At 39.3% G+C, this 20,062-nt stretch overlaps 1 protein-coding gene across 1 annotated transcript; it reads right to left on the reverse strand.

The window, feature by feature from the left end:
* Window positions 1–2,411: 2,411 nt before the first annotated feature.
* LOC141291462 (plexin-B1-like) lies at window positions 2,412–20,039 on the reverse strand. The gene is made up of 14 exons (XM_073823624.1): window positions 20,028–20,039; window positions 19,804–19,982; window positions 19,610–19,676; window positions 11,677–11,823; window positions 11,251–11,416; window positions 10,951–11,054; window positions 10,750–10,834; window positions 8,986–9,158; window positions 8,562–8,722; window positions 8,324–8,471; window positions 8,174–8,238; window positions 8,019–8,094; window positions 7,143–7,217; window positions 2,412–4,197 (listed from the first exon to the last, which is right to left on the reverse strand). The coding sequence occupies exons 1-14, from the start codon at window positions 20,037–20,039 to the stop codon at window positions 4,093–4,095; spliced, it is 1,563 nt and encodes a 520-aa protein (XP_073679725.1). The 3' UTR covers window positions 2,412–4,092.
* Between the last annotated feature and the right edge of the window lie 23 nt (window positions 20,040–20,062).

Below are 20,062 nucleotides of genomic sequence, written 5' to 3' on the forward strand. Positions count from 1 at the left end.
TCAAAATCTGTGGTAAAATCACTGCAATGCATTGCTTCTAGTTATTTTTGAGGATAAAATCAATATTAAATACATTTTACACTACTGATGTCAATGTGTATATACATTTTTTTAGAAATAAGATTTCTCTAATGGAACTTCTATATGTTCAAAATGATCTGACCTTCAGTCTCTGGATGGTTTCCAAACACACATGAAAGCACTATCTCTCAGCAACACTGACACACACACACACACACACACACACACACACACACACACACACACACACACACACACACACACACACACACACACACACACACACACACACACACACACTTCTCTGAGTGCCAGCGGGTGGTTTTGACCTGACCTCATTTGAAACATCATAATATGAGTGAGTAACCTGGCATTCAGAGCAAAAGATCAGTATTTATTGACAATATACCATTTGTTAGGACCACAGCACGATTACAGCAATTTGTCAGCAGATGAATGTATTATAGATGGTTTATACTGAGTAACCATTTAGATTAAAGCTATTCATGTTCACACAGGAAGCAGAAGTCTTGAGGTTTGTCACCTAGAGAAAACACTCAAGGTCTTTTCTCTAACAGGGATTGAAGATATGAGGATAAATATATACAGTCTCTCTGCTGCCGTCCTGCAGAGGCTGGTTTTAGACCTGGCAGATGGGCAGATGCACATATCCTGGCTGGAGCGAATCCTGAGTGACAGCAGCACACATAGAAAGACCTTATAAGGTAAACCTTTACTTTACCGTGTGTACGGAAGGATGTGATGGAGACATATGTTTTCCAGATATCCAAGAAATGAATTTAAGCATTACTTATACAGCGCCTTGCAAAAGTATTCACACTACTTCATTTTTTTCATGTTTTATGTCGCAGCTTTTTGTTAAACTGCTTTAAATAATTTTTTCCAGATCAATCTACACTTCATACACCATAATGACAACACAAAACAAATTTGAGACAGCTCTGCAAATTTATTAAAATTGAAACACTGAAGTAAGTACATTGCATAAGTACTCAAGTCTTTTTGGGTATGATGTGACAAGTTTTGCACATCATCATTTAGCAATTATCTGCCATTCTTCTCCTTACCTCTTTACCTCTCAAGTTCTGTCAGCTTGGATAGGGTCTGGCAAACATTTTCAGGGTTCTCCAGAAATGTTTGATTGGGTTCATACCCAGGCTCTGGCTGGTCCACTCAAATAGCTGTCTATTAGCCACTCTTGCTGTGTGCTTAGGGTCATTGTCCTGTTGGAAGGTGAACCTTCTGGTCAGTCTGAGGTTCTGAATGCTCTAGACTGGGTTTGCATTATGGGCTATCTCAATATTTTGGTGCATTGAACTTTTCTTCTACTCTGACGAGTCCCTCAGTCCCTGCCACTGAAAATCAGCCCCACAGCATGAAGCTGCTTCCACCTCACTTCACTTTTGGGATGGTACTCTGTGGGTGATGAGCAGTGCCTGGTTTACTTCAAACATGACGCTTGGAACTGAGGTTCATCAGACCAGAGAATCTTGTTTCTCACAATCTGAGGGTCCTTTAGGTGCTTATTTGGCAAATTTGGCAAAGTTTGTTTTCATGTGTCTTCACTGAGGAGAGGATAGAGTTGGGCCACACTGCCATAAAGCCCAGATCGGTGGAGTGTTGCAGTGATGTTTGTTCTTCTGTAGGTGTCTCTTATCTCCACATATGATCATGGAGCTCAACTAGAGTGACCAACAAGTTCCTGGTCACCACTCTAACCCAAGGCCCTTCTCCATCAATTGCTCAGTTTGAACAGGAGACCAGCTCTAGGAAGAGTCCTGGTTGTTTTAAACATCTTCAATTATGGATAATAGAGACTACAAGCTTCTGTGAACCTTGAGCTCAATGGGCAGTTCTTTTGACCTCAGGGTTTAGTTTTTGCTCTGATATGCATTTTCAGCTGTTAGACCTTTTATAGAGGTTTGTGCCTTTCCAAATCATACCAACTCAATTGAATTTGCCACAGTTTAACTCCACTCAAAGTGTAGTAACGTCTAGAAACGATATGATTGCTCCTGAGCTAAATTTCAACTGTCCCAGAAAAGGGTATGAATACTTATGCAATTGGATAATTTCAGTTTTTATTTCTAATAAATTTGCAAAGTTGTTACAAACCTGTTTTGTGCTTTGTCATTATGGTGTATGGAGTGTAGATTGATCTGGAAAAAAAGTAATTTAAATCAGTTCAACATAAGGCTGCAACATAAAACGTGAAAAAATGAAGGGTTATGAATACTTCCACAAGGCACTGTAACTTAATGGTATTTTGAAACTATTAAAAGTTGATCCTTGGAATCATTCAGTCTTAAAATGCACGTTTCTGAACAGTTGAAACAAAAAAGCTAAAAGACCGACACATTCTGAAGCCCTTTATGAGTTATAGCAACATTTTATTTACAATAGAAATGCAAAGGTAAAAGAACAACAGATGGCAGAAACAATTTACAGTCGCGTCAAATAGGCCAGCGCATCCTGTGCAAGACTTACAAAACAATCCATAGTGTATCACAGCCACACGTACGTACAAAACACTGAGCACAACAGTGAACTACAGCAAAAATAAAACCAGTATATCTGCATGAACGCTTAAGAGATCTGAACAAACACTGACGACTGCAGTCAGCTCACTGTAGATTACAAGCTAAAAAAAATTAACTTTAAATTTGAGGGGTGGATCATAATAACCAAATTTGGTCTGTACATTAATCGAACATAAAATAAATAAATAAATACATAAAAATCAATAAGAACATAAAACATGCGAGCAATGCACAGTACGACAGTTATCGCAGCAGCTCACAATAAAATGTGCATTCAGTGTTTGGAAAACGTAGAAAAAATAAAAAAGCAAATTAATGTTAGCCATGATCTGATCACCAAAACAAATCAGGAATTATGAGTGCGACAGCTGGAGAAATAAATTTGCAAAAACCTGTGAAAATACGTAAAACTTTAGGATGGTCATGATCGCACAAATAATAATAATAACAATAATAAAAAAACAGCATAAATTAAATACTTCCGACGTAACTATTTCAGCCAAGTGTGCAGGGATGTACCGCAGATATACACACAGCCACAGACACTTTTTTTTTTACTGAAAGCAAACCGAAAACACTGAAAAGCACACTTTAACACTGAAAAACAAACTTTCAGCGACTATGAACAAATGTACAACTGAGCATTGTGAATGTTACATGAAACCTATTCACCTAAATCAAGTGTGTTAATCGGGTTAACCTGCCATTTACATAATCATAATCGACGATAAAATGCACACGCGGGATGCGTGTGCCAACCTAAAATCTCTGAATTCACGGTGAGTATACATGCATGTGTTAATGTATATAATACTGTAGCCTGTGCCACATGAAAACATCTCAAATGGCCCTGTTAGGTTGAGGTCCCTTAAACCAGTGCTTTTCATTTAAAACAAAACTAAAAGCTGGATAAAAGCAGTTTTCAAGAGAATACTTAACATAAAGTCTATGGGAGTGTTGAGCAAGAAAATTCATTTAGTTGTCCTTAGGAGCCATCCTTTGTTTTTTCAGTTTTTTTCCTTTTAAGACGGGCTGCAACATAAAGCACATCACACCAAATGCATGAATTAGCAGTTTCCCAAGAATCCGACAAACAGAGAGTCGGTCTTTGTAAGACTTCTTTTTTTTAAATACAGGAAAGGTGTTGCTCAAGCATGCTTGACACGCTGAAAACAACATTCTGAGCTTGCATGTTGCAATGCAAAAAACCCTGCCAACAACAGTAGTTTCACAGGCACTGTAGCTTGTTGGCAAGTGACGGCTGTGCAGATGAAACAGAGAGAGCAGCTCTACAGACCAGCAATAACATCTATGAGAGATTCACACGTTTTGAATCTGTGAATGCTGTCTTTAATCGTAACCATCCGTCTCAAATGTCCTCTGTTCTCCTCTGTGCTCTGGAGTCTTCAGGAAGTAAGAGTTCATGCCTTTTGGCAAGGTCTCTGGTCTCTTTCTGTCACTGGCTTTGTCTCTTTTACAGTCTTTTCAAGCGTCTGTCCGAGGTTACAGGTCAAAGGTCAGTGACTTTATTCTCCACAGCTGCAGCGATCTGTTGGAGCCTGTAGCCCAGCTGCATCTTTTGAGCTGTGGAGTCCTCCTCTAAAGCTGTGATGATCTGAAGAGACAAAAAAAATGTTAAAGACGTGAAAAATATGGGGGGTCTTTTTATTTTGCGATGTGTAAATCATCACACTAGCTTTAAGTTGGCTGTTTAGTTTCAGACAAAGTCCATTACTTGTTACTTAAACATGTTACTTAAATTTAATAATCTGCAGAGCTGAAGGTATTAAAGCCTTTTTACTCACTGAATAATTTGTACAAATCTGATTTTTTTTCTTGCAATTTCGAGTTTACATCTCACAATTCTGAATTTTCTCAGAACTGTGAGTTTGCAATCCTCGCAATTCTGAATACAAACTCGGAATTGTGAGAAAAAAAAATTGAATTGTGAAAAAAAAAAAAGTCTGAACTGAGAGATATAGACTTGGAATTGTGAGAAATAAGTCAGAATTGCTAGAAAAAAAGTTAGAATTGCAACATACAGATTCAGAATTGCAAGTAAAAAGTTGGAATTGTGAGGAAAAAAATTAAGAATTGAAAGATACAAACTCGGAATTTCGAGAAAAAAAAAAAAAGAGTAAGAATTGCAAGATACAAACTTGGAATTGTGAAATATAAACTCAGAATTGCGGAAAAAAAAGTCAGAATTGCAAGATACAAACTCGGAATTATGAGAAATAAGTCAGAATTGCTAGAAAAATATTAGAATTGCAACATACAAATTCGGAATTGCGAGAAAAAGTCATAATTGTGAGATATAAACTCGGAATTGCAAAAAAAAGTCATAATTGCGAGATACAAACTCAAACTTTTGAGGAAAATTGAATTGTCAGAAAAAAGTCTGAATTGTGAAATATAAACAAAAATTGGAATTGCAAGATACAAACTCAGAATTATGAGAAATAAGTCAGAATTGTGAGATACAAACAGAAAATTGTGAGGAAGAAAGTCTGAATTGTCAGAAAAAAGTCTGAATTGAGAGATATTAACTCATAATTGTGAAAAAAGTCAGAATTACAAGATACAAACTTGAAATTGCAAGAATCAAGTTTAGAATTGTGAGAAAAAAGACAATTGCAAGATACAATCTCTTAAACAGTGCTTAAACAACTTGATAGAAACACACCTAATTCACATTCATTTTTTTTTTGCACACTTTGAAAAGATTCTCTTCACGTTTGGATGGAAACCTAGCTAGTGTTCATATCCATCTGCCTGACATCAAAAAGATGCAAAAGGTTTCACAAGAAAAGGTCATTGTGTTTAAGTGACTAAAAGTGACGTATGTTTATAGTACAACAAATACTTTTCTAATATTCTCAAAAGACCAAGACTATGATTCCTGATGATAAAAGTTTAGTCTACAGGCAAATATTGTTCTACTTTTAAACGTGGGGCAGTAGGGCAAGAGATGTTTACAACAAGAGTCTATTTTTGTCACTGTTAATACTGTGCATCATTGTTATTGTTACTAGGTTGCTATAAAACAGATGTGCCAAAGCATGAACGTATGACAAGAACGTGCTGTCAAGACCTTTCTCACTATTCACACCAGAGCACGCAAATATCAAGAACTCATCTGAAGGGCAAAACAGACAAAAGATGACCTACCTTTAAAATATGATTTCATTTTAATAATCCAACAATTTTATCCATACAATACAAAACTTGTTTTAAAGGATTAGTTCACTTCCAGAATAAAAATGTCCTGATAATTTACTCACCCCTATATCATCCAAGTCGCAAAGAAATCAAGGTTTTTGAAGAAAGCAGTCCAGGAGTTTTCTCCATATAGTGGACTTCAATGGGGATCAGTGGGTTGAAGGTCCAAACTGCAGTTTCAAAGGGCTCTATACGATCCCAGCCAATGAATAAGGGTCTTATCTAGCGAAACCATTGGTAGTTTTCTTATAAAATGAAAAATGTATATACATTTTAACTGCAAACGCCACTGATTAAAAATAAAAAATGTTATTGCGACTTTTTATCCTACAATTCTGACTTTTCTTTTTCTTTTCTCTTTACTTTTTTCTTAAGAATTGCGAGATGAAACTCACAATTCGGACTTTTTATATCTCGCAATTGTGAATTATGAAGTCCAATTTTGAGGGGGAAAAAAAAGACTCTGAGTTTATATCTTGCAATTCTGACTTTATTTCTTAGAATTGCAACATTATTTTTTATAATTGTGATTTTATACCTCACAATTCTGACTTTATATCTAGCAATTGTAAGTTTATAATGCAAGTCTTAGAAAAAGTGAGTTTTTATCTCGCAATTCTGACTATAACTCACAATTGCAAGTTTGAACCTTTGAACAGTACTGTATATTAAATAAAAATCTATAATGTCTGCTTATGGATTGCATTCATGCATTATCTAATCACGTTGGAAAGGTCAAGCATGACATAGACGGAAATACTGACCAAGTGTACACAAGCAGACACGCAAAGAAATTCAAACACCCTTTAATTTATAAAACAAAGATGTTGGATAATTTTAAAGTTATAGGAGAAAATGAGATGGAGTTTTTCACCCTACCCTACCGCTTTGAACCGGAGAACACAGACGAAGAACTAACCATGCGTCATTTTTCCAACATGACCATTTAATGCATGAGGTCAAGCTAGTGCAAGACGAGCGTTTGCAGTTAAAATGTATATACATTTTTCATTTTAGAAGAAAACTACCAATGGTTTCGCTAGATAAGAGCCTTATTCCTCGGCTGAGATCGTGTAGAATCCTTTGAAGCTGCATTAAAACTGCAAGTTGGACCTTCAACCCATTGATCCCCATTGAAATCCACTATATGGAGAAAAATCCTGGAATGTTTTCCTCAAAAAACTCATGACATGGGGGTGAGCAAATTATCAGGACATTTGTATTCTGGAAGTGAACTAATCCTTTAATGCTATTAATACCATTTTAATGTACAACATTAACATACAAACATACAAAGAGAGAGAGAGAGAAATATATAGAATATATTCAAGTACTCACCTGATCATAGTATTTGTTGATATACTTGTACAACTCATGCAATGCCACTAGATGATTAACTTCATTAGAGTAGTTCTGCAAAACAGTAACAGAAGCATGACAGAGAACTAACATTAATATTATAATGAATTAATTATAATTCAAAAATGCATTTAACCCTTAAAGACCTAGAACATTTCTGGGGCACCTGAGGCACCTGTACATTTCTTTGTTTTTCAGACCTATTCTAGCAGTCAGCATCAATCGTCATATATCATTATAAACATAAGAACTTGAACTTTATGTCTAGCTAATTTAAAACTACAATTTTCATTTTGTTTTCTCTAAAAAAAGAGTGAATTTCCAGAATATTAGGGAAAACGCTAGCAACAATTGGGTGTTTTTTACTGTGTACTCAAACAAAAACTTCTGAAGTTTGTTTTTTTTCTTTAGAAATTTGTATTTAGGTGTTTTACACTTTCAAATAAAATTGAGGAAGTAGTGAAAACAAGTGCACAAATTGTCTTGTGCAACAAAAATATAACCAGTTCAAATTATTCACAAACTACACACAAAATGAGAGAGAAATATACAGACTTTACACATTACAAGACTTTTTAAAGCATTCAAATTGGATTAGCGGCAAAAAAGTTATTAAACATTTAAGAGCAATAGTTATTTTTAGCCATTTTTTAGTCTCAATTCTCTCATTTTGGCAACTAGCATCAACTCGTCCAGACATTAAATCAGTGTTAAAATCTGGCCAAAAGTAGTATTTGATTGAAGGATTCATACATCAACTTCTTGAGGTATCTTAAAACACTCCCCAACTTTACAGAGGCAAATATGGCAACCTGAGTATCACAGAGTAGTTAAAAAACCCCATAACTCACTCACCCTAGAGAGTTCAGCTAGAGAAGAGTTCATTTCTTGGTCACTGACAGGGATGGTCTGCTTTATATCTGAATAATATCTGATAAAATACAATCAGAAAAGTATGGTGAGTACATATCATTACACATCAAGCATTAATCTGCACTAATTGAACTCACCTCTCCACCATTTGTTTGTAGCGTGGGATGTCCCGAGCATACAAGAGCTTGTTGATTGGGGAATCCTGTATGTACAACAGAGAAACAAAGTCATTAGCAACTGGTCTTTCTATTTGGCTTCTTCCCACAATCCATATCCAGTTTGCTTACCCTGCCTAGTTTGTGGTCGGCGATAGTGCAGGAGTCCATGAAGGTCTGAGCAATGACTGACAGCACTGCATCTACATTGTCAGAGGCCTGAACATCGAAGATGAACTGAGGGTTCTTCAAGATATTGATCCAGAATCTCAGCGGCAAGCTATAAAACGAAATCAAAACACAAGTTGTGATCAAATAAGCCATATTTCTTGGTTTAACTCTTAAAAAAAAAAAACAGTTCTTTACCAACCTGTTTGTTTTCCATATGTGGATTGTCTCTGGGTCTGTAATGTTGTGCTGTGCAGCCTGGTCGTCCAGCAGGTCAAAGAAATATTTGACAGCCAGAGGAACCGGCCGACTGGTGCTCAGAATCACAGTGAACAGATCGTCTACGAACTTCTGCAGTGTACCCTAAAACACACAGGACAGGTGATGCATCTGGCCCTTTTTAACGTGAACCGTGACAGCAGGGTTGCCAGGTTTTGGCAAAACCCACCCAATTGCTACTTAAAACTAACCCTAAAATTAGTCTACTTGATTCTGGGAGTAAAATACATGTTTTTTTTTGGCAGGGTTCCCCTGGTAGAACTCGCATTCAAGGGGGTAAATATGATTATCGGGATTGCAAATTGTGGACTTGGCAACACTGTGACAGTGGAGTGTGTATGTGGTACCTTGACAGACAGCAGGCGTGTGAGGTAGATCTCTGGGATGGCCTTGGCCCTCTCACGCTCTTTGTCTCTCAGACTGCCCCGTCTGTGTTTGGGTAGTTCTGCCTCCTCATTGGCCTTTACCAGGTGCCACTGTTTCACTCCTCCTTCATCTCCATCCTCCAACATCGGGGTCTCTGAGAGAGAAAAGAAAGAATATATGAACATTTGAGGTATGACCAAATGGTTTTCTTTTAATTATTTTGGTTTCAGTTCAAAAGTTCAAAAGTTTAGGGTTGGTAAGTGTCTTGTGCTCACCAAGACTGCATTGATTTGATCAAATAAAACAGTAATAATGTCAAATATTATTACAATTTTAAATAGCTGTTTTCTGTTTTAATATATTTTAAAATGTAAGTTATTCCTGTGATGCAAAGCTGAATTTTCAGCATTTTAAGTGCCACATGATTCTTCAAAAATCTATGGAAGCACATTTTCGCCACTAATTAAAAATAAAAAAAGTTGTCTTTTTATCCTACAATTCTGACTTTTCTCAGAACTGCGTGATACAAGCTCACAATTCTTACTTTTTTTCTTCAGAATTGTGAGATAAAAACTCGCAATTCTGACTTTTTTTCTCACAAATAGGTGTTTATATCTCGCAATTGTGAATTATGAAGTCCAATTTTGAGGGAAAAAAAGACTTATGAAAAAAAAGTCACAATTGTGAGATATAAACTCGCAATTCTGAGAGAAAAAAATGTCAGAATTGTGAGTTTATATCTTGCAATTCTGACTTTATTTATCAGAATTGCAACATTATTTTTATAACTGTGATTTTATACCTCACAATTCTGACTTTATAACTAGCAATTTCAAGTTTATAATGCAAGTCTGAGTAAAAAGTCAAAACTTCGGATTTGTATCTTGCAATTCTGACTATAACTCACAATTGCGAGTCTCTATCTCGCAATTCTGACTTTATAACTCATAATTGCAAGTTTATAATGCAAATCTGAGAAAAAAGTCAGAACTTCGAGTTTCTATCACACAATTCTGACTTCATTTCTCAGAAATGTGAGTTTATATCTCACAATTTTGAGAAAAAAGAATTGTAAGATAAAAAGTTGCATTAACATTTAAAAAAATTTAATCAGTGCTGGAAACAGGATTCCATAGAGATCATTCTAATATACTGATTTTCAGATTAAGAAACATTTCTTATTATTATCAATGTTGAAAACAGTGCTGCTTAATATTTTTGCAGAAACCATAATATGACTTTTCAGGATAATTTAAATGAATAGGAAGTTACATTTTTGTAATATTATAAATGTCTTTACTGTCACATTTCAGCAATTTATTGCATCCTTTCTAAATAACAAGCATTAATTTCTTTTTACTGACCCTAAACCTTTGAACAGTACTGTATATTAAATACAAATCTATAATGTCTGCTTTTGGATGATACAGTAAATTACATATTTCGAAAAACGAAATGTATTTAACTTGATTTTTTAGTTTATATGTGATACTTCATAGACATAAATTAAAAGATATTACGATTCATAATAAATACATAATTTAACACAAAAAAAGAAAAACTTCAGTTAGTAAAACTAATACTTTAAAACTTAAAAATTTCAAGTCAATATTCTGATTAGAAAAAAGTTTGTGTTGTAAAACTGTCAGTATATGCAAACCTGCAAATCAACTAAATTCTACATTGATTTGGTGAATTTGGATGTTTTCAGCAATCTTAAAAAAAATGTAAACTAGGAAACTTACTTTCTCCAGGTATGTAGTCATGGCTGTCATGGTGGATTTGCTTGGATTGTCGTGACACTAGTGTTAGTGTGGCTCCATCTGGGACCTGCAAAGATATAAGACTTACAAATCAACAATGACTTACAAAAAAACAACAACAACTGCATGCAAAATTTCACTCCACAAAATGAAGTCACCAGATAAAGAAACAACTTGAGATACCTTGTAGTGTTGTAAGGTGTTGAGGCGTTTCCAGGACCCCTGAACCACTGATGTCAAGTCCTGGTCCGACAAAATCAGATGACCAGCCATTCCCGCCCTCCACTCTATAATACAGGATCAGAGGAACTTTTATTTAAATATCAAATACTTAAATATTTAACTAAATAGTTTTATTTAAATCTTGCTAAAATCATTATTCATTTATCCATCTTCAAGTATTGCAAGTAATAAATACCCAGTTATTTCTTTTAATGTTGGCTTTGTTTTGAAATATTGCATCGGCCTGTATCGGGCTCTTACCCAGATGCACAGAGTCAGCAGAGGGTCTCTGGGAGTATGACATGCCCTTGCACGTATGCTCCAGAATCTTCTCCTTCACCTGTGTGATAGTGTCACAATCCAGCACTTTAGTGGGGACCGTCTGAGACTCACCAGCACCTCCACTGCTCACCAGAACATTCAGAGTCTATGGAACAACATGGGAAGAGTTTTAAAAGCAGTTTCACATTTTTACTGCTCATGACAAACTTTCTAAATCTCTTTTAGGACTCTATGATTTTATACGTTGTGTGTGAATGAGTTAACAGATTAAAAACTATGAAACCAAGCAAAAACACACAAAGAAACAGTAAAATAGCGATTTTTTTTGACTAGATTATGCATGACACTTCAATATAAAGTTGATTTCTGCATAATCATAATGTAGAGTGTGTGTGTGTGTCTCACCAGTGTGCGATACTCCACATCCTCCCGCAGCAGTCGGTTGTCGTTGAGTGTGTATTTGGCTTTGCCTGTAACAGCATCCACTGGGCCTTTATCCACTTGGTGCTTTATGGCTCTGAACAGCATGTAGAATGCCTCACCTGCTGTATCCTGCCAAATGACAAACAAACATGGATACTTACTAAATACAAAAATACAAGCATGTGAAATATGAAATATTTTATGCTGAGTTATGCCGAGTTATGCTTATGCTTGTTAATTAAATAAACCATTAATTGCACCATACCCAATCCTTTAAAAAAAATTAAAAATAGGTATAACATTCGATACATCTCGATTTTATAGCTTATATGTGACCCTGGACCACAAAACCAGTCTTAAGTCGCTGGGGTATATTTGTAGCAATAGCCAAAAATACATTGTTTGGGTCAAAATGATTGATTTTTCTTTTATGTCAAAAATCATTAGGAAATTAAGTAAAGATCATGTTCCATGAAGATTTTTTGTAAAATTCCTACTGTAAACCTATCAAAATGTAATTTTTGATTAGTAAAATGCATTGTTAAGAACTTAATTTGCACAACTTTAAAGGTGATTTTCTCAGTATTTTGATTTTTTTGCACCCTTAGATTTCAGATTTTCAAATAGATGTATCTCGGTCAAATATTGTCCTATCCTAACAAACTATACATCAATAGAAAGCTTATTTATTGAGCTTTCATATGATGTATATATCTCAGTTCTGTTTCATTCCTCCTGACCGCCAGAGGCGGTGCTTAGCACTAGTGGATAATCGCTGCGCCAGCTAGATAGGTCGAGAAGAAATACCAACAAAGTCATGTAATGACGTAGACCGAGATGCAAGGATATAAACCACCGCAGCTCGGCACCCAGCCTCTTTCGCTTTCTCGCTTATGATAGGTTGTTGATTAGCGCTGTTCTGTGCAGCTTACCTGAGTTGCGAGGACTCGCCCTCCTTAGCTGTGACAGCGCGTTCTGCACTATCATCGGATATTATTGGATATTTCGGATCCTTTTTTCTTCATTTACGTGAGTATTCATTTACATTTGATTGTGGTGTCGGCGATACCCTGTGCTTCACGGTACTATCCGGTGGCTGGTTTCGACCGCACTTAGGTAGCGTTTTCCCGCTGACCTATATATATTTGAATTGTCGCATATTTGTCGTCGTACAAGCTTCATTTGCCCCGCGGTTCTATCCGAAGGCAGCTCTGATATTCAAGTTTGATTCCTCTCACTTAATCTTTCGGTTCTATCCGAAGATATTATCAAGGCCTGATCTCCTGTGCGTGTATTTGATCAGTTTTGAGTTCCTACGGTGCTACCGAGGACCTGTTTTTGACTGAGTCATGGCTCACAGCTCTCATATCGCCAGCTCTCCACCGAGCTGCAAACTGTGCCCAAACATACTACTTCCCGATGACGGACACGATCGTTGCGCATCGTGCTTGGGGATTCAGCATCTGAAAGAAGCATTGACTGACCCGTGTTTGAATTGTGCTATGCTGCCGCTATCAGAAAGACAGCTTCGTCTTGCAGAGCTAGATCCTAACTCGTCTGCTAGCCTTGCACAGTCGCATTCAGCGCCTCGGCGTGCTCAAAAACGTCGCGCATCAGCGGCTGCTGGTGCACCGCCGACTAAAAAGAAATCTTCACCGCAGACGGAAACTTCGCTGTCAAAGACTGTTGCTACTCTCTCTTCAGAGATGACAGAGTTGAAACGTCTTCTTCAGTCATTACAACCCCCGGTGTCAGCCGCGCCTATCGAGGACGCTTCAATGAACGAGTTTAATTTCCAACCACCAGATACTGTCGATTTAGACGTTCTATCCATGAGCGCATCTAATTCACATTTCCTTGATGAAGCATTGGTGGAACCTGCCATACAGTCTGCCCCCCCACATGATGTTCTTTCTGGCCTTTCTGCTGCTGGTGGTTCAAGCGGTGGGTCTGTACATTCATCTAGTGCAGACCAGTCTTCTCCTGATGACATTCTTTCGATTCTGCAGATGGCAGTGGCTCGTTTGGGTCTTGATAACTGTGTTCAGCCTGCTCAAACTAATGTGTTCTTCAAGCAAAATGCTGATAATACATTTTCTATGCCCCCATGCAAGGACTTTGTGACTGAATTCTCCAATGCGTTAACAGGCTCCAATGTGCCTAAGAGGAGGTCAAAGACAGCCCGCACTCTTGCATCAATGGCTGAGGCTGACTCTATTGGAGTTGGTCGGGCACCTGAAATTGAACAGCCGGTGGCAGCTTTGGTGGTATCACCAGATGAAGCGCTTCGAGGCAATGTCCGCTGCCCAAGCGCCCAATGTAATCGTACTGACACGTTATTGAAAAGAGCATACGAGTCTGTAGCTTACATAACTCGGGCAGAAAATACTGTTTGCCAGCTGCTGCTTGCCTGTAACACCACATTAGAGTCAGTGAATGTTGACCCCTCTGTCTCTCAGTTCTTACAGACTGCCCTATTGACTATAGGTCATGTGACGCGTGAACTTGGGACGCTTTCGGCAACCCTTCTAACGGCCCGACGCCAGGTATGGCTCGCTCAGGCAAGGTTGTCTGAAGATTGTAAGAAGACGCTGAGGGAACTTCCAATTGTGCCGGGACATCTTTTTGGCTCCAATGTTTCTGAACTATTAGAAAAGAGAATGAAGTTGTCAGAGGCCACCCGTCAGTTAACCCAGGCCCCACGGGCTCCTTCTTTTAGGACGCCATTGATGCCAGCTCACCCACGCTACTCAAACTTAGAGCAGCGGATGCGTCATCATGGTGGTCCTCAACTTCAGACGTCACAGCGACACAGAGTGACCGAAGAGGCTCAGTCACGTCGTCCTTTTCCCCGTCACAATCAAGGGGGGCCACGTCATCGTCCCCCCACAGGTTCAAAGGGCAGAAACCAGAAACCCTGAAGTTTCGGGGCTGGCAGTCGGTCGTTTCACTGCACAACATCTACATTACTGGGAAACATCAACATCCGACCCCTGGGTTCTGACGACTCTGAACAGGGGATACACATTGCAGTTCCGACGCCGGCCTCCAAAGTTTTCAGGAATTCTTCCGACAGTCGTCAAAGATGTAACCAGTTCAATGGCCCTTTCCATGGAAATTCGTTCGCTGTTGTTGAAAGAAGCCATAGAGAAAGTTCCCCCTCTCAGACAGAGGGACGGTTTTTACTCAACGTACTTCCTTGTTCCAAAAAAGGATGGCGGGTTCCGACCAATTCTGGATCTTCGACGCCTCAATGTGTTCCTAAAGGGTCTTCATTTTCGGATGTTACACACAGTCGACGTTCTTCGGTCTGTGATGAAAGGAGACTGGTTTGTAAGTGTGGACTTGAGGGATGCTTACTTCCATGTTCCTATTGCTCCCCACCACAGGAAGTTCCTAAGATTCAGTTTTCTGGGTCAAGTCTATCAGTTCCGAGTCCTGCCATTCGGTCTGTCTCTTGCTCCTCGTGTTTTTACGAGGTGTGTGAGTGCAGCTCTATCTCCTCTTTGGTCCAAGGGCATGAGGATTCTGCCTTACTTGGACGATTGGCTACTCTGCGCCCCAACGAGATTGCATGCTCTACGCGATACCAGGATTGTTCTGGAGCATATGCAGAAGCTAGGCCTTACTGTGAACGAGAAAAAAAGTCATTTGGTCCCAGAGCAGACCATAACCTTTATAGGAATAACACTCAATTCTGTCACAATGTCTGCCACACTGTCTCACGCTCGGACCGTCAGTATTCTTCAGTTGTTGACTCGTTTCCGTCTGAGGGCAAGGATACCTTATGGGGTTCTTTTACAACTGATGGGGATGTTAGCGGCCGCCACATCCGTGATTCCCTTAGGGTTACTTCACCTCAGGCCTCTTCAGAGGTGGAGCAACAGCTTGAGGCTAGACTCAACAAGGCATCGCCGTCGCATGATTGTTGTTTCTTCCGCTTGTGTCAGAGCACTGAAACCCTGGAGACGGGTGACATTTCTGAGGGCTGGAGTGTCACTAGGAGTGGTACCTTCTCGTCGGGAAGTGATCACGACCGATGCTTCACTAACAGGATGGGGGGCAACATGGAACCAGAGGGGGATCGGTGGCCACTGGTCAACAAAGGAGGCTTTCGAACATATCAATGTTCTGGAGCTGAAGGCAGTGTATCTAGCGCTACAACACTTTTTGCCAAATCTGTTAGGCCGCCATGTACTTGTCCGGTCCGACAACACGTCCACAGTCTTTCATTTGAATCACCAGGGCGGCACCCGGTCTCTTGCGTCCTTACAACTAACTCGCAAGATTCTCAAATGGTCTCAAGGCCGACTGGCTTCATTAAAAGCAGTTTATCTTCCAGGCTCGGACAATCAAGTGGCGGATGCTCTGTCCAGGGATCTGCTACTTCCGGGCGAATGGAGGCTTCACCCGGATGTGGTGCAGCTGATTTGGCAACGGTTCGGCAAGGCAGAGGTCGATCTGTTTGCCTCGGAGCTAACCACGCATTGCCGTTGGTGGTTTGCGAGGACGGAGGCATCCAGCCCGTTGGGACAGGATGCGTTGGCTCACGAATGGCCGAACTGCCTATTGTACGCATTCCCTCCTTTTCCACTTTTATGGGAGACCCTACACAGAGTACTCCTGTCCAATCACAGGGTGCTTTTAGTGGCACCTCGTTGGCCAGCAAGGCCGTGGTTTCCTCTTCTTCTGAGTCTGCTACAGGGCGAACCGTGGCAGCTTCCCATCAGACACGACCTCCTTTCTCAGCTGAACGGCCGTGTTTGGCACCCAGATCCTGCTCGTCTTCAGCTTTGGGTTTGGCCAGTGGGTCCACTTCTCACTTAACTGATTGTGAGCCAGCAGTTTTGAACACTATTGGTAACGCTAGGGCTCCTTCAACACGACAGCTTTATGCGGCTCGTTGGAGGATTTTTTCATCTTGGTGTGGGGATCAAGGACTTGACCCAGTTCATTGTTCTGTGCCAAAAGTATTGAGTTTTTTACAGCATCTCTTGGATGACAACAAGGCGGCTTCTACCATAAAAGTTTATGTTGCTGCCATCTCTACTTATCATACCCCGGTCGATGGTGCATCCTTGGGGTCTCACAACCTTGTATGTAGTTTTCTGAAGGGAGCAAGGCGTTTAAAGCCTGTTCGTTCTACTCCCTTCCCTGTTTGGGACTTGCCGCTTGTTCTAGAGTTTCTTTGTACACCACAGTTTGAACCATTGGAGGTTGTGGATATTAAGTTTCTGTCCTTGAAAGTGTCTTTTCTTTTAGCCATTGCTTCTGCTAAACGTGTTGGTGAGCTTCATGCCCTGTCAGTGAGTCAGTCATGCTTACGCTGGTTACCAGAGGATTCTGGGGTCATTCTTAGGCCTAATCCAGCCTTCCTTCCTAAGGTCTTGTCACCTCAATTTGTAAACCAGTCTATTCATCTGGCTGCATTTCAATCTGCTCATTCTCCCTCCGATGCAGGTGGTGGGAGGTCTCATCTGCTGTGTCCTGTACGGGCTTTGAGGGCCTATGTCAAGTCTTCTGCTTCTTTCAGACGAACAGATCAGTTATTCGTTTGTTATGGTGAGGTACGCAAAGGCGCTCCTTTGTCTAAGCAAAGGCTAGCACGCTGGATTGTCGAGGTGATAAAGTTAGCGTATAGCCATTCTAACCAACCTTTACCAGCGGGTGTTACTTGTCACTCTACTAGGGCTGTCTCTTCATCTTGGGCCACTTTACGTGGAATTTCCTTGGCGGAGGTCTGTGCAGCTGCTACCTGGTCCTCTCCATGTACGTTTGCACGATTCTACAAGGTCAACGTGGCTGCTTCCCATGATGTGAGTTCTGCAGTCCTTCTGGAGCATCTTTGATGCAGGTGGGTGGCATTCCTCATGACTGTGTTGGTACGTGTCATCCACTAGTGCTAAGCACCGCCTCTGGCGGTCAGGAGGAATGAAACAGAACGCTAGTTACGTATGTAACTGTGGTTCTGTGAATTCCGGATGACCGCCAGAGTCTTTCGTCATTCGGAATGCGCGAGAAAGCATTCCGAGGCTGGGTGCCGAGCTGCGGTGGTTTATATCCTTGCATCTCGGTCTACGTCATTACATGACTTTGTTGGTATTTCTTCTCGACCTATCTAGCTGGCGCAGCGATTATCCACTAGTGCTAAGCACCGCCTCTGGCGGTCATCCGGAATTCACAGAACCACAGTTACATACGTAACTAGCGTTTTGTAAAATTTAACCTTATGACTGGTTTTGTGGTCCAGGGTCACATATAGTATAATGTAGGAGATTTTTATGAAAAATTATGCATGAATAATCAAGTCTATAATCAACCCTTACTGTATAAAAACCAGAAAAGATTTCACAGCAAAAAGACATGTGTACCACAACCTGAAGGTGGACATATTTAGTTATACCAAAAAGTATGGAAGCCTGTTGCCGCCACTGAACAGAAAATAAAACAAGGTAACTACGACTTTTTATCTTGCAATTCAGATTTTTCTTGCAATTCTGACTTTTTTTCTCAGAATTGTGATACAAACTTGCAATTTCGAGTTATGAAGTAAGAACTGCAAGATAAAAACGCAATTCTGACTTTTTCTCGCACATCAGATTTTTTTTCGTAAGTGTGATATAAACTCACAATTGCGAGTTATAAAGTAAGAATTGCAAGATAAAAACTGACTTCACCTTTTTTTCTCACAGAATTGTAAGATATAAACTTGCAATTCTTGCAATTTTTTGTCACAAGTTTGTTTCTCGCAATTCTGACCTTTTCTCTTCCGAGTTTATATCTTGTGATTCTGACTTTTTTTCTCACAATTCAAATTTTTTTTTTCTCAGAATTATGATATAGTTATAAACTAAGAATTGCGAGATATAAACTATGATTCTGACTATTCTGACTTTTTTTTCTTTCGCAAATGCTATTTTTTATTTTGTAATTCCAAACTTTTTTTCGGTTAATCCCGAGTTTATATCTTGTGATTCTGACTTTTTTCTCGCAATTCAGATTTTTCCCCCTCAAAATTGTCATAGAAACTCGCAAAAGTTATAGTAAGAATTGCGAGATATAAACTCTAATTCTGACAATTCAGGTTTTTTTTTGTGTCTTGCAATGCTGAGTTTACACCACAATTCTGAGAAAAAAGTCAGAATTGCAAGAAAAAAGGTCAGCATTGCGAGTTACACAGTAAGAATTGCAATAAAAACTTGCAATTCGGACTTTTTTCTCGCAAACCCGAGTTTGTATTTTGCAATTCAGACTTTTTTTTGTAGTTATAAAGTCCAGTTCTGAGGAGGAAAAAAGACTGATATGTTCTCTAATAAGTTGCGTGTTATAAAGTTGGAATCGTGAGATATAAACTCGTAATTCTAAGAAAAAAAGTCACAATTGAAAATCAGAATTGCAAAGCTCGCAACTGCGAGTTTATAATGCAATTCTGAGAAAAAAAGTCAGAATTACGAGTTTGTATCTCGCAATTCTAACTTTACAACTCGCAATTGCAAGTTTGTATCACGCAATTCTGAGAAAAAAGGTCAGAATTGTCAGTTTTTGTATCTCGCATTTTGACTTCATAACTCGCAATTGCAAGTTCTGACAAAAAAAAAAAAAAAAATCCCAATTACCTCAATTATTTTTTATTCAGTGGCAGAAATGGGCTTCCATAAAAAGACCTTTTACTCACTAAGGCGGCATAAAATATCTAGCAGATGACAGAATGCATGTAGTTTGTGTACAAACTGTCGATCCGTAGAAATTTGTGCATCAAATATGACACAAGTAGGCACTGTAGGGTTTATCTACAATCCTAGCTACATATTTAACTACAATTATTGGCACATTTTCCTCTATTTTAACTCGTCTCTCATCCAGTTCTTTGTATCTCTTACTGAGTCAAACTCAAAGTAAAACAAGTGTGACTCACCCTGAGGAAGGTGTAAAGACATATGGACATCCAGTTAGTCAACAGCTTCTCCACCACAGACTCAGTCCTACAACACATGAGAGATTTCCACTGAGAATCAATGCCACAATTATGAAAAGTTCATCTGATCAAACAGAGATTCTATGATTTCAGTGTACAGAGGAACATTAATTCAGAGACTCTTTACTACGGACCTGCGCAGCATGAGTTTGGGGTTTTTAGTGGTGTACTGCTCCACCAGGTGACTAAGCAGCGTTTTCAGGATGTCGGTGAAATACTCCAGCTTGCCGTGCAGCGCCACCGTGAGAAGAGAGGCCACATACGCCCTGTCCCTTGGAGAGAAGGTTCGCTGGGCTTCCAGAGTGTGGATGAACTAAAGGGAAGTACATGACGGATATGAGATGAAGACACAACCAACCTTAAAATGCATTGGTCCGTTTAATTCAGTTTGGT

Source organism: Garra rufa, chromosome 18 (assembly GCF_049309525.1).
Source record: "Garra rufa chromosome 18, GarRuf1.0, whole genome shotgun sequence".
In the NCBI taxonomy this organism is placed as follows: Eukaryota; Metazoa; Chordata; class Actinopteri; order Cypriniformes; family Cyprinidae; genus Garra; species Garra rufa.

Excerpts from the sequence above, each read along its gene's own strand:
- LOC141291462 (XM_073823624.1), bottom strand. Across the intron at positions 11,417-11,676 it reads ATGTGGAGTATCGCACACTG|ACTCTGAATGTTCTGGTGAG; the intron begins GTGAGACACACA and ends GTTGTTCCATAG. Across the intron at positions 8,472-8,561 it reads CACATATGGAAAACAAACAG|CTTGCCGCTGAGATTCTGGA; the intron begins GTTGGTAAAGAA and ends TTCGTTTTATAG.